At 39.7% G+C, this 15,000-nt stretch overlaps 1 protein-coding gene across 3 annotated transcripts in view; it reads right to left on the bottom strand.

Annotated features, from left to right (window-relative positions):
- LOC138015780 (sushi, von Willebrand factor type A, EGF and pentraxin domain-containing protein 1-like) overlaps positions 1–15,000 on the bottom strand; it is a 53,523-nt gene that overhangs the window by 27,287 nt on the left and 11,236 nt on the right. For all 3 annotated transcript variants that reach the window (XM_068862887.1, XM_068862889.1, XM_068862888.1), the window contains exons 3-10: positions 11,028–11,166; positions 9,234–9,336; positions 8,047–8,131; positions 5,654–5,701; positions 3,942–4,070; positions 2,795–2,917; positions 1,985–2,116; positions 18–215 (exon numbers count right to left, since the gene is read on the bottom strand). In XM_068862887.1, the coding sequence (XP_068718988.1) occupies positions 18–215; positions 1,985–2,116; positions 2,795–2,917; positions 3,942–4,070; positions 5,654–5,701; positions 8,047–8,131; positions 9,234–9,336; positions 11,028–11,166 (957 nt within the window). The remainder of the gene's footprint in view (positions 1–17; positions 216–1,984; positions 2,117–2,794; positions 2,918–3,941; positions 4,071–5,653; positions 5,702–8,046; positions 8,132–9,233; positions 9,337–11,027; positions 11,167–15,000) is intronic.

Raw genomic sequence — 15,000 nt, 5'->3', positions numbered from 1 at the left:
AGGCTACAATTTCTTACCATTGCACTTGGCCAGGGTACCTTCCCATTTTGTGCTGCTGCCACACGTGATGCCTGCGCTTGAACTATCAGAAATGACGTAGCCCGCAATGCATTTGAGAACGCATCTGTCTCCAAACACATTTGCATTGAACTGAGTGCAGCGTGCTGGTTCGAATCTACCGCCAACTGGGCTATAAAGTGCTCCACAACGAACAGCTGATTGAGACAGAAAAAAAAAAACCTTGACGCAGTTTTAGATTTTCTCCCGGACTATTTGTTCGTCGGTATCCGCCAAGGAAGTCCTGAGAAGGACTGTTATTGACGACTAACTTTTAGACAAGCTGAGAGAAAATAATCTGGCTTATGTTGTCAGAGATTGGTTATATTAACAAAAACCGTAATGTAATTTGTTGTTTGCCGTGGTGACGATTAGCTGTGACGATAATGCTGTTTTTCGACAAGAGAAAATGTGGGGACAGAGAGGGAGGCTCCCGGTCCAGCCCTTGGGATATGTAATGTCCACGAAAGTTATTTCTAGACGAGTGGAAGTCTTCCGAGACGTCCGCATGCAGGTCAACCTCGATCTGATGTTTGAAAGAAAAGCAAAGATTTCATGTAATGGCGGACGAAGTGGACTTGACGTTTGTGCATGCGGACGTCTCGGAAGACAGACTTCCGCTAGAACAAAGACTTTCGCTCGTCTAAAAATAACTTTCGTGGACATGACATATTCCGGCCAACGCCCTGAGCCTCCCTCTCTGTCCCCTCATTTTCTCTTGTTTTCGACCATTCGCCTTTGTTAGACGAGTGCAGCTTGGTCTAATGTCAGTAAAATTAGACACTTACGCTGTGCATTATATCTTTGCGAGGTAACTCAATAAACGTGGAGTGAAGTTGCGTCCACCATTCGTGTTGTCGGTATTTGCCAATTTAGTCGTTGGTAGAGTGAGTGTAATTTTTGGTCGGCAACGTTTAAGAAGTTCCACCCGAAATATAGTGCATCATTGTTGCATAATTATAAGACAGTCGACCTAAGCTATATTTAACATTGCGTTCACGTCAAAATGACAAATTCCTGTTTCGCCAGAAATTGAAGACACTAGCAAGAGTCCATTATTTACCCAAGAGAAAGAATCTCGTATCAGGTTTGTCCCTATCAGCGTCAGAAAAGTGTCAACAATAAACAATGATAGACAAAATCGGGTAACTGAACGTTGTCACCCAATTCAAATCACCCGGGGTTAAGATTCTTTGTGTAATGTATTTGCATTATGATGTAGCATTTACATTTAAGTGATATGGAAATATCTGGAACAAAACGTTTTATTCCCAAAGGATTTGAATTGGATACAACATTGAGTTAGCCGATTTGATTTGTTGTTTATTTTCCCGCAAAACTTGGTTTAAAAATTAATACTTTTCTGACGCTGATGGAGACCAGGCCGGTTCGTTTTTAGCCATTTATTATTTATTTACCTCATAAATTCAAGTATAACAGAATGAAGTATTCGGCACACTCTTGAGGAGGGGCAAAATATAGTTACCTAATAATATGCCCTGATAAGTTTCTAAATTGATTCCTTCAGTCTAGTTTGGGTAAATCTTTCTCCTGGGTGATGGAATCTTTACACTAGGAAACTCGTTTGATTATAGCATATCTCGTGTATGTTATCATTCTACAGTTACTAGTATCTTCTCAAAAGACTGAGATCAGTTAGAATACGAAAATTCCATACGGCGCTTTTTACAAGCAGTGAGGCCATCCATGCGGGGAGGGCTTGTTCCATTGTTCCTGTTTAGAATTTTGCTTGTATTCCATTGTTCCCGAAATTACTGTTCCCCAGTTCAAATCAGCCATGTTTCCTTGTCCCTCAAAACCCCTGGGATGGAGGGCCTCAGCAGCTGTCTCCTGTTATGCTGTTTGCCGTTTCACATAAAAGCGATGCTAAATATCTCTACAGCTCTTTCAAATAAACTAAACGTACGCTGACAAAGTTTTCTGTTTGAGCCCTGGGTGTAGCCCGGGAGGCAACTGCACCAATAATCTCCGTCGGTATCCATACAGTTTGAAATGGTTTTGTTGCAGAAATCTGTGTTATCGCCACATTCATTTATATCTGAAAAGAAAGAAAGACAGAAATTGCAATGCTAAGAAAAAGGTTCGAGTCTTGGAAAATTAAAGAAACTCGGTTAAAAGAGCACTGTAGATCATGTTTGCGCTGACAAAAGCACTTTCCCTGAGCGTGTAATTCAAACGTGGCTTCCCACGAAGCAAGTGGCCTTTTTCAGTTAACTTTAAAATGCTCATTGGTTTGCCGAGAGAGAAACATTAGGGAGTTTAAGAAACCACAACGGCTACGGCGACGAAAACGTCACTTCAAAATATAAGTTTGAGCTATTCTAAGTACTTCATGATTATTCCATCTTGTTTATATTATTCAATATGAGCGAAGTGTCCTATAACTGGATTGGTACGGACGGATTTGAAGTAAAGAGTGAGACTGAAAGATTCACTGTAGTTTGTCCACGTTGTCGTCAAAACCTTAAAATTGGTCATTTCACGTAGTAGTTTTGACGAGTACGGGAGAGAAATGTTCAAAAATGCGTGCCGCACGTGCAGCACGATCATTTTGGTTCTTTTAACCAATAATATTACTGCTTTTTGGCGTTGTCGTTGCCGTAGCCGTCTTCGTTTCTTAAACTCCCTAGCCTACAACGGCGACGACAAAAACAAAATGCGATAAGAAAGTATCTAGTGAGTTGACATTTTATTGACTAAACGTTGACATACTCACTTTGACACCGCGTGGGATCAAAATTCTTGTATCCAGACTTACAATTACATCGGTAGCCACCAGGAAAATTGTGACAGACGGACTTTGAGAGATCACACGGGTACTGTTTGCATTCATCTTTATCTAAGAACCAGATCACAAAATTTTCAATATAATTGCGTTGAGTCTAAGAGATTGCTTTTAATTATGCATATGGTGATGACAGAGAACGTTTGCCTGCAGTCTGCCTCTAAGCCTTAAGGAAACGAAGTTCTCGTCAGTTTTTTCTCGCCCTTTCAGAGAGACTTGAACAGGCCGATTTATCTTACGCCATAAATTACTTACTTGAGAAAAGAGACCACTTGTAGATGACCTCAGTGTTTTGGAAGTACTAAGGTTATTTTGAACTTCGGGGAAAAACGACAGAAAAGAACAGAAAGTTTGGAGCTAATAAATTCTTAGTCACCCTTCCATTTGTGGTTTGTTGTTTTCTATCTGACCTATATGATCTATATGACCTCAGTCATGTTTAGGCCACTTAAAAAGTCAATCGATTTTTGATTTTTTTAAAAAAAAGTGATTAAGAACAAGCAATATCTGTAGTGTTTCACGGATGTGGGCAAATCAGTGTACAGATTACACTAATCAAGCATACACGAACTCAACTCATTGCACGCCTTGTGCTTTCTCAGTTTTATATCTCATGATTCTATCCTACACTCTGCAATTACGTAATCAATGCTACAATACCAAGTTTGAAGAAATTCTCTTAATTCACTGCTGGTAGTGCACTTGCTTACCTCACAGTTCGCGACACGGGGACAAAGTCAAAGGAATTTCTATTTTCATCACTACCGCTGTAGACAGTTTGGATAGTAGGCCATTTCCGAGTTCATGTCTGACTCCTCTTAAAAGCGAGTCTAAGTGCGAAGTTTTTGTGATGGTTAAAAGTAATTAAATCGACTTACAACTAATTTCAACTGGCCGTGGTGCTTCATCAAACATGGACCATATGGTGCCTTTTGTGTTTGCTTCCAACCCGATGTTGTGAGGTGAGCCCTTCTCATTTCAGTCCCCAAGAAAGCAAGATAAGGTGATTAGCACAGCCCTATATTCTATTCCCTTCTCAACGATGAGTTTTCCATGACAACCATGATCAATTGCATACCTTGGCATTGATTGCTATCTCCTGGCACAAGTTCGTAGCCATCCGAACATTTACAACGGTATGAGCCAACGTTGTTTACACATTTGAAATTTGGACCGCATGGGTTACTGGGGACACATTCGTCTTTATCTTCCACAACAAGAAACAATAAAGATGTAAGTCACAGCAACAGTAAATGACGACTGAAAGGTAAGTCTCCTTAGCAGCCCTTTTGTGGATTGTCCCAAGCGTGACATCCATGTCACGTAACGCTTTTCGACAAAAAACGGCTACAAAGGAAGACTACCGATGGGTTGGAACCAAGGGAAATTTTTCTCTTTTTGGACGATTCAATCCTCCTTTATCATTATTGTAAATGGTTTGAACCCAGGAGAAAGATATCTTGAAGAAGTTCCTTCATCTGGGTGAGTGCAGCCTGAAAAGGACTGTTGCAGGCATTCTGAGATACCCAGGGCCAATCAATCGGCACGGGACGACAATCGGCAAAATATCGGGACGGGAAAACGTTTACAAGAAGGGCGAGACAAGCCCTTTGTTGGTAGCTGACGATTCAACAAGCTTCAGAGTCAACATGGTGTGTTGTTAGTGGATAGTTGTTTGGGATTTACTTCGGTCAGGAACTCATCAAGGGGAACCTTTATGACCCATACTTGGCCTAGGAATCAACCCTTTCCCGAGTAGATCTATTTACAGAACGCCACCCTTGGAAGTTTCAGCACGCCAACTGTTGTAAAAGCCAATCAAAACTAGGCTCTGTCAGCGTCAAAGGGAACATAGAACGCCTCCTTTGGGAGATTCAGCACGCCCACTGTTGTAAGAGCCAATCAAAACAGAGCTATCTCAACGTCAAGGGAAATGGATACTTGTCGCGGGAAAAACCTCTTCGTAAAAAGAAAATTAGGCCCTGTTTGCAAGCAGGTAGGGTAACCCTAGTGCTAGGGTTACCCTAGCAAGAGGGTTGCCCTAGCACTCACACATTTCTTCTTTTTTTCAACGACGTGTTTACAAGGCAGCTAGGGTTACCCTGGCGCTAGGGTAACCCTATCTGAGTGCTAGGGTTACCCTAGCTCTAGGGTAACCCTAGCTGCCATGTAAACGCTCTGCTAGGGACAACTCGCCTACCCGGGAAAACTATTTGGCGGTCTCCATTGTGTTTGCGATTCTGGCGGTTACCAAGCACGCAAAGTTGTCCCGGGTGGTAGCCTGTGTAAACCCGGGCTATCTTTGACCCTCCTGCTAGGGTCACCCTAGCTGTAGGGTTACCCTACCTGCGTGTAAACAGCGCCCTACTCAGGAAAGAGTTGACTCAAAAATTAGTGGAGATAGAGGATACCCTTGATGAGCACCTGTTTCGGTCTGTGAGCTGATTTGTTAGCAGAAACGACTTCTGTCAGACGATCCATGATCTAATTGGATTGTTGATTTTCAGAGTGCAAACAGAGATAACACATGATGCATTGTAATTCATCCTTCGCAAACCAAACGTAGGTGCGTCTATTGTCAGTTAACCGAATCATTTACCATTTGCTGTGTTTGTCCTGTTGTTGTTGTTGTTATTGTTGCCATTCAGTGGTTTGTAATGTGCAAAAGAAAGTAACGTGAGAAGACAGCTATGTGGCATGCAACACACAGGTACTTTTCACGGTTTCAGTTATTATCGATGGCTTTGCGTTAGATGGCAAAAAGAAAAAAATCTTTTATTTACGACATACCAGCGCAGAAGCCTTGATTGTTAACAGCGTACCCCTGGTCACACGAAACTGAAAGAAATAAAATTCATTTCCTGATTTAAGGGCCACTGTCATGCTTAATTGGCTGTTTTAAGGTCAAAAATGAGTAAAAATCTAAATTAGTACTTCAGCTCACAAGTACAACATTCCTGATAACCCACTGACAAGATATGAAATACATTTATGGCACAAAGAGCTATTCTCATTTAATTTTTGGTGTCTTTCTGAAGACACTTTCTCCAAACTTGAAATTTCAAGCCATGTCCAACCTCTCCATCCTTGGCTGCAAACAACAAAGAATGGCTTCAGTGCATTTCAATGGTCATTGGCAACAAAACTATAGCATTATTTTTCGGTTTTCATTGATGCAAGGACGTCTTTTGAATAGTGTCTTGAAGTTTGACTAAAAAAGCGTCACACTGCCCCTTTAAATAGTTCCCGTTACAAACTTTTTCAGTGAACTCTAACCTTGAGTTTTTGAAAAGGAAAGCCCCTAAAAGGGAAGTATTTAAAACTGACAGAGAAGAAAACAATTCAACAGTGGTGAGAACCCCAACAGGCAATGGGAAACCACTTGCGAACCGAGACCAGTGAAGATAAGTACTGTTTATTAAATGTTTGTGTACTCTCCCGTGTTTATTCCCAAATAAATTTGGCCCGTCGCTGCATAAAAATGTTTTTTGTCCAATTAAATGTCAACTATACAGTAAACAACCCGCATATAAGAACACTTTTTTCAGTTTTAAGGATGATCGTGGTCTTATTTGAGGGGTGCTTAGTGAGAAATCAGCCTGAAAGTGTTCTTAAAATGTTCTTAAAATTGGTTTCAGATATACTTCAAATTATACAGCTGTTTCGAGAAAGGTTGTCCAAAAGAATCGTAAGAGCGTTCGCGACAATGCCGAAAGGTAGTATGAGAGATATTCAATAAAATAAATTCAACTTGTGGTGAATGCCCAGAATCGAAGATGCCACGACCGTCCAGTGAAGACCTACGATGGCGAGCTGTTTGGATGAAAAAGTTCTTTGGATATAGCGTTCATGAAGTGGCAGTATGTGCAGGCTTATGTTGAAGCTCTCTCCCGTCATCACCCTACCAAAAAGAACAAAAGGGGTTCACTAGCCAAAACGATGGCTCTGCACGTGCGCCAAGATTTTGGGTACAAATCTCCGACTTTCTCTGCAAAACATGACATAACATAAGTAAGGTAAAAGTCGTCAGAATCATGCTTTGTCTGTGAATCCTACAAATTGATGGCCCGGATCATTTGACTGAATTTTAAAACTCACTCATATCTAAATGTCAGTAACATAGCATGAGCATGTATTTCTAAGTGACGTTTTCGATAGCATTGTCGTCATGATTTCGCTGATTCAAACTGACAGTTTACCATAACGCCTTTCGGCATTGTCGCGTACGCTTTTGTGCTTCTTTCGGACAACCTTTCTCGAAACAGCTGTATATTACTAGAGGTTTAATTAACATACAATGCTGTTTTGTAATAGTTTTATAGTTTGCAATGGTCCTGCACACCATAGTACTTTGATACAAGTTACTGTACTGTATTGTTTCCTTATCCTTATGCCCTTTCCCTTTGTAGTAAGATCATGTTACTTATCAGGCTGAATTTGTTCTTATTTATATGGTGCTTTATTGGCCAAATTTCAGCCTGATGTTCTTAATCCTCTTGTTCTTATATGCGGGTGTTTACTGTATTTAACTTTGTCACGTGTTGACTTCTCTGATCTCTCGTTCCAATGATGAACAGTATACTCATTTCATCAGGTTTAGCACTTGAGACCTTCAATTTGTCTGTTGTCGGTACTACTGTTCTCATTGAGAAGTAGTCGATTTAGGAGATTCTTTCTAAGTGGAAGAACGTTCCAACAAGTTTTATGTCTGAGGGAGCTTACAGTTTTTGGTTCTTATTCGAGTAGACTTGAAAGTCTTACCAGTTTCCAATTGGCATCGCAAAGAAAGCGTTATTTCCTAACCTATATTTGGACCGTGGATGCTGATTCGTCCGGCTAAGCTTCGAACCCGTGACCTCCCGAAGACGCTCCAAACTGTTGAATTCCTACAACTTATTATTACCAAGATTGTAACAAAAATTGACCTGGGAGGCCCATACTTCTAACCAGCTTGCCCGTGAAAAATGACTGAGGCATAGGTTTCAAGGATAAAAAACAAATATATTTGCTTTGGGGGAAAGATCAATCGTAAGAAAGATAGAATGTAAGCTATCTTGGTGTATGCGCCTGAATTTGAAATTTTTTTATGAAAAGGAACTTTCGGGGATATTTTAACTGACGACAGTGACGCTCAAAAAAAAAAGGTGTAAACTTTATGCTGACTTAAACAAATAATCACTCACGAGTTAACGTGATCCACTTTCCATGATCAACCCATCCATTGTAATTGAAATTGCTGTTTGGGGCGTTATCGATCTGAATTATTATCTTTAAAAGTAAAGAGAATGTTGCATTTTTCACTCTGCGAGTCACTGAAAGTCTTAGATGTTTCAGTAGGACGAGCTCATACAATTCTCGTCCTAAGGCCTTTGCGGGAGTTAATCATAAGAACACTGATTGTCTCAGCTTGCTTAGACGATTCAATAGAAAATTATCTTTTTCTTCCTCTATCCTCATCAAGCGTTCTTCATTTCATTTTGAAATTTCTTCTTGATGTGTGTGCGCCAGTTAATCAGAATATTTCCTTCCGTTTGGATTCACAACACAAAGCTGAAAACCGCTTCTCGATCGCAGGCGTTTCCCTTTGACACGCGAGGAAAATCCATTTTGAGCTACTTCATTACACCTTATAACATGACATTCCTAAGAAAGGCGTCTTGGGGACGTCATCTGACAATTCTCGTAAAAGTGATTGGCTCACTATAAAAAAAACGACTCAACAGCAGAAACAAGCGACGTTTAGTGCGAAACCATTCAAATGGCAAAGGAATGAAATTAATTAATTAATTGATGAACAAAACCACGTTGACCAAATTCGTTTTAATCTGGAGGACGTGAATATCCGACCTAAAATTTCAATTTTTACTCCAAACATGCTCCCCGTTCATGCCAGACTTATGTCCAGAAATGCGCCTAATTAGATGCACGCGCATTTCGATAAACGTCACAAAGTGTCCCCTCGCTCTTCTCCCCAACTTCAAAATCACTCGTGTCTCGGAAAGATCATATTCGTATTTTCAGTATTGGACTGGAACTAGCTTGCAACGGAGGCTAACGCGGGGAATATATTAAAAAGTATTTGCATCCCGCATTAGCCTCCATTGCAAGATAGTTCCAGTCCAATACTGAGAATACAAAATATGGTTTATTCACAAAGTGTCTCCAAATGCTGCTCTTCAAGTGGGAATAAACAGCTGCATTAACCATAAGCTTAAAGTTACACTTCTTGTTGGAAATAGAAAGCAAATGCTTAGAATTAAAGAGACACTTCGTGTTGGAAGTCAAAATTGAGTGTGCATCTAATTTAGTCTATTTCTGAATACAAGTGCCGTCGTCTTGCTAAAGCTCCAGAATATAACAAAGTTATTACATAATCAAGCCTCCAATTAGGAAAGATTCCTGAGTTGTCGCGATAGATGTCCATTCCTTTCACATATCCTATGTCATAGTCTTGAATGAGGAAGGTATCTTTCCTGTAATATGCAAGGAAAAAAAAAGCAAGATAACCATTTAGCAGTTGTTATTTACTCTCCTTTTCTTAACAAAACCTGTTTTTCAAATATCATAAATCGATTTTATTTATCTATCAATCTTGAATTTGGTGGCAAAATGGTAGCCCGTGGAAAATGACCATCAAAATGACGCTGGTTTGCGCGCGCTCACTGATATTCTATGACAAAATCTATAAGAATCTAAAGCTCTCTAATTTCACGAAAAACAGCCAAGTCGCCGGTAGATTAGGGTTGGGCGTCGTCTGTCTGCTTTCTAAATAGACACAATAATAATTCGCTCTGAAGAAGGGCTAACGCTTGAAATGGGTTTATCAACTGGGTTGATATGGTAAACTGACCACTGTAGAGAAATCTGAGAGCTGACGATTCGAGCTGGTCAAAATAAATTACTCAGAATTGTTTCATCGTCAGAGCAATTCCCTTTGACGAAAGGCTAACGCTCGAAACTTAATCTTTCAAATTTCTCAACGGTGGACAATTAACGATATCAACGCAATTGATAAACCCATTTCTGTCAGTTATTTGTTCGCCGACCTCTTCAACTGAAACATCGCAAAAAAACCTTGTCGAGGCAACCCTGGCTATTCACAATATCGCCCAAAAGATAGTGATCTGCGACCCAATCAGACTACCCCGTTGGTCATGGCCATTTCTCACATTAGTGACGTCGCGTCCACATGAATTTATAAAAAATAATTTTTCTAGGGTTAATTTTTCAGTCTTTTTTGTACTTATGGCAGTCGCCTGGTCTTTAATTTCTTAGAATGAAATACTTATAACATGAGGGGACATCTTTGTACATGCCATCGGCTTTCTGAGGTCTCCTCACCAATCGCTATTTCAATTTAATAATTTGTAATAGAACTGAGTTGAACACAATTCATATAGGTGAATATATGATTTCGAATGCAATTTGGAACAAATAAGCACCAGTAATTGTTTTCAAAGACGTACAAAATTGCACGAGCCCGAGGGGCGAGTACAATTTGTAGTCTGAAAAAATTTAAAAGTGCTTACTTTTTGCAAATGGCACGACAAAAATCATGTGATTTCTTATTAATAGACATGAAAAAATTCGAGATGGTTAAGCAGAAGCAACACACACGTATCACGCAATCACGGAAAACTTCTGCTACAAATTGCGCCATTTAGGGTTGGCATTTGATTGGCTATCTCTGACTTTTCTTGCTCATTAACCAATCGAAAAGCGAGAATTATGTGAGTAAATTGCACTGAAATAGCTAATTTTGCACTGCGGTTACAAAAAACAGCACTGCTCTCAGCCAATTAGAATCGAGTAATTTTGTTGTGTTCATTTTTAAGGGAAAAATCGGGGCTGTTGATAGACAATCAGATTCGAGAATTCTGTAATAGTTACAATTAGTATTGTGAGGTGCAGTTTCACTTAATGTTGAAATATATGTAAAAAATGTTGTAAATCATGAATAATTTATGTACCACTGTTTCCTCAGTGTAAATCATTGGTAGTAGTGGTAAATACAACCTAAACTAATCCTGTGATAAAGAAATGGGCATTTTTGAAGCTAATCTGTAAAAGAGTGAGTAAAACTTTAGTTGTCAACTTGGACAACAATACGTTTGCCCCAGGTTTGCCCAATTTAAAGACTTAGAAACTGTAAACGTTAACTCACCTTCCTTTTTCCAACTGAGAAGAGGCTGTAGGAAGTGCTCTTTCGTTGATGTTTCTAAATGTGCCACGAACTCGGATCTTTACAGTAGAATCAGTTCCGGCCCACTTGTCATTTGACGTCTGGACAATCATAGTATAGTCTACAAAAAATGAAACGCTATTGAATTGACGAATTCATCTCAAAAGGTCGTTTTCTCAATTCACTTCAGACTCGAAATGAAAGCGAGCCTGAATGCAAATTCATTGCCGCAAAAATAATTTGTATGAAATGAACAACAATTGTTACAACAATGCTTGTGAAAAGAAGACATTTTTTTCAATGGTGACTCTCGGGGATTCTCGGAAAAACTCCGAGTGCTCCTTCGAAGAAGCCGAATCTACGACCTTCCGATTATTAGTTCGGATGCTCTAACGGAGCGTTTTCGTTCACGTGACCAGCAGTCATATTGGATTTCTCAAACAAAAGAAAGTATTTGCATAAAATATAGTTCAATTCCCGGAGGATTAGTATGGTCACGGTACACTATAATGGCTGCCATTCCTTTGTTTTGGAACACCAACATGGCTGCCGTGACGTCACGTGAAAACACTCTATAACTAAGCCATAGGAGACTAGTGGAAGCCGGGTCATTAAGCAGCTACAATTGTACGTTGTGGTAGAGCATCCGAACTAGTAATCGGGAGTTCGTAGGTTCGACTCCTGCATAGAAGCACTCGGATTTTTTTCCGAGTCCCCCTGAGTGGACATCAAAATAATAATAAATTCCACTATTACAACATTTACCATATTTGATAAAGAGAACGTGCAAACTATGAGACGGCAATACACAGTAGTGTCCCGGTTTGATCGGCTTAGAATAGAGCAAAAATGAATAGAACGGGAGTTTTTAAATGAAGGAAATTGTTTTCAACACGATGCAAAGCCTGAGAATTTAGCTTGCCATGCCTTGTCACTCGTCATTTTGTTTATCCAATCAAATAAAGATCTTCGGCTGGCTTTTTTTGTGCTGTTTACATCGTTTGCTCGCGCCCTGATGGACAGATAATGCATTTGTTCAAAACACTCTTACCAAGTAGAATTGAAGCAAAAAAAACACCTTTTTTGTAGTGGAATAATAAATCTCTTATTCGATGGTTTAACATATAATACATTTTTCTCATTGTTCGTAATTTTCCTCGCGCGTATTATATGTTAAACCATCGAATTAGAGACTAATTATTCCACTACAAAAAGGTGTTATTTTGATATGTTAAGTATCTGGGTCTAATCATTGATGTTAACTTGAGTTGGAAAATTCACTCGCAGGAACTACGTAAAAAGCTATCAAAAGGCATAAGGGTACTCTATAAAGTTATATTTTAGTCGACATAAATGTAATTTTACAATATTGTACTACTCCCTAATTTATCAATTTCTAATATATGGGCTGTTAGTTTGGGGTAACATCTATCACACAACTTTAAGCCTATTTTTACACTGCAAAAAAGGGGCATACGCATGATGACATTTTTTTCACCAGATGCTCACACTGACCCTCCTTTTAAAAAGGTTAGAATTACTTAAGGTGATTCCCCGATTTTGCATTGCGCAACCCTACTGCGCATAATTTCTTGCGTCATTCGCGCGCGCATTAGCTCGCGCACATTGATAAAATAGCGGATTTTCATCGACGCCATGCTTAATCTGTCAAGGAATGGCTATTTTCTCCTGAACGAGGATGGTGACCCCCGCCTTTTTAATGGTGTTATGTACTCGTAACAGGTACACGGAAAACATATTTTAAGGATAGTAGAAGTTGTGGTATTTATAATTTAAATATAAATGCCGTGAAACTGCATTTGGAGCCAGACATTAAGTGTGAGGTGATGATGTAGCAGTCCAATTTGCTTGCATTGATTCAGTGACAAGATTGAGCAACTTGAAATCACTCTACTGAAGGATTTTAGTCCGGACAAATAAGTAGGCTCAAGTTTTCAGTAATATTCAGTAGCTTTAGCCACATAACAACAATTGATTTCCGATTGATTAAGTTTCGAATCCTTCTCGTGTAATTCGGCAAAAAGCATTTAGAATTAAGGGAATGCAGCGCGAAAACAAGCACGTTGACCCCACCTTTTTATTGCACTTTTTGAATGTCCTGTGCATGAACAAGGCACCCAACGACCAATTTGTTGTAAAGTGTATTATTATACCCCAGTTAATGAAAATAAATGTTATTAAGGCATTTTCAGTGTTTTTCACTGTTGCTGGGAAAACATTATCTGTTCCTTTTTCCCAGCAAGACACAGAAGAAATTTCCCAGCCAGCTAGATACAATTGGTTGGTTTCCCAGCCAGCTGATCAAATTTATTTCCCAGCCAGGAATTCCGCGCGCTTTCAAATCCCTCGATCCAAAACGACCGAACAAAAGCGACAAAACCGGGACAAAACAGGTTTTTTCCGCAAGCGCAATCACTCTGACCAGCCGTCGTATGTTTGTGACTATTCTCTGGGAGAGGGAAGGGGCTCTTTTTTTTTTTAGTCGTCTTCAGTCTTCAGAGTTTCTACAGCCAGCTCGGGTTGAAATGCTAGAAAAAGTCAGTAATTCCCAGGAAAAACCTCTATCAATAACAAAATTTCCCAGCCAGCTAATCGAAACACCTGTATTTTTGCCAGCCAGCAAGATTCCTCTGGGAAACAGATAATGTGAGGAACAGAGTCGTTGGGTGCCCCTGCATGAATATCAGTTGTGCCAAATTTGACAAAAATCTGGATAGTACGTCTTTTTCAAGGGAATTACCTTAAGGTAACTGACTTAGTATTCTATCAAAATGCCCAATTTACGTACCAATTTCATTTTAATATTCTCCCAAAATCTTTCCGATCCTTTTTCCAGTCGGTATCTAGCCTGCGAACGCAGAAGTATTTCCGGCGGTCGTTAACTTTCTCTCCCCTGAAAAGGAGAGAGAAGCGACCGCTGGAAATACGCCTGCGTTCACAGGCTAGTCGGTATCCTTAGTGCACAAATGAAATGATAAAACTAGATTTGCTGAAAGATCCACGTATTATATTAATGACGGTAGAACCAACTATGGCAAATTCAACATTCGCTATACTGCGATTGCAGCCTGGAATGATTTAAATGAGAACACAAAACAGTCCTCAGTTTCCCTCTCAGTTTCCCTCTACTCTTAGCATTCTAAAAAAGTAATTCAGTACTCTCTTCAAAATATCGTATCGTACTGAACTGATCGCTGCAAATGAAAAATAACTTTAATGGGTTCTTTGCGACCCGTTTTTCTTAAATCTTGGACGTGCATGAAATGGTCAAATTTCAAGTTCTATGGAAACCGTGGGCACACAACAGTATTCCTCTCCATGATTCAGTTGTAATTGGTCTCGTTAGAATATATTGTTATATATTAAATACACCAATTGCAACTGAATTGATTGGAACGCTGTTGTGTACCCGCGGTTTTCATAGAACGTAAAATTTGGTCATTTCACGTCCCAGACTTAATCGTATTTCTCAATAATTGTATTGTCTGGTGCATTCTCGTTAAAGTCGCAGTGTCGTAGACCGTCGATGTGTGTGTTAACAAAAAAAGAAAAATTCATTACTGTTGGTTTCTAATTCAGCCTACTCAGTGCTTAATCTCATTTTTGAGGAGCTCATGTCAAATAAGCCTTCTGGTTTCTTTATGAGCTTCCTCGCCACTAAATGTATTTAATGGCATATTATAATATTGTCATTGATACTACTGAGAATTGTCGCAAAACAAAAAAAAAAACATAAACTAAACTGGACTTGCAGCAAATCCTCAGTACTTGACACGGATAACAAAAGGAACCAGTAATGAAACATGAGGACCACGCATATGCGCCAGGTTGTGTGAGTCGTCAGTACGTATATGACTCTAAAAGCCCCGGATCGAGGTTCCACTGAAAAGTGTCGGCCAACATGTCGGATGACGTTATTGAGGCAACCGTCCTT

The sequence above is a fragment of the Montipora capricornis genome, chromosome 9 (genome assembly GCF_036669925.1).
Source record: "Montipora capricornis isolate CH-2021 chromosome 9, ASM3666992v2, whole genome shotgun sequence".
NCBI lineage: Eukaryota > Metazoa > Cnidaria > Anthozoa > Scleractinia > Acroporidae > Montipora > Montipora capricornis.
Note: the sequence above shows the minus strand (reverse complement) of the source record. Positions and strands in the feature narration are given on the sequence as shown.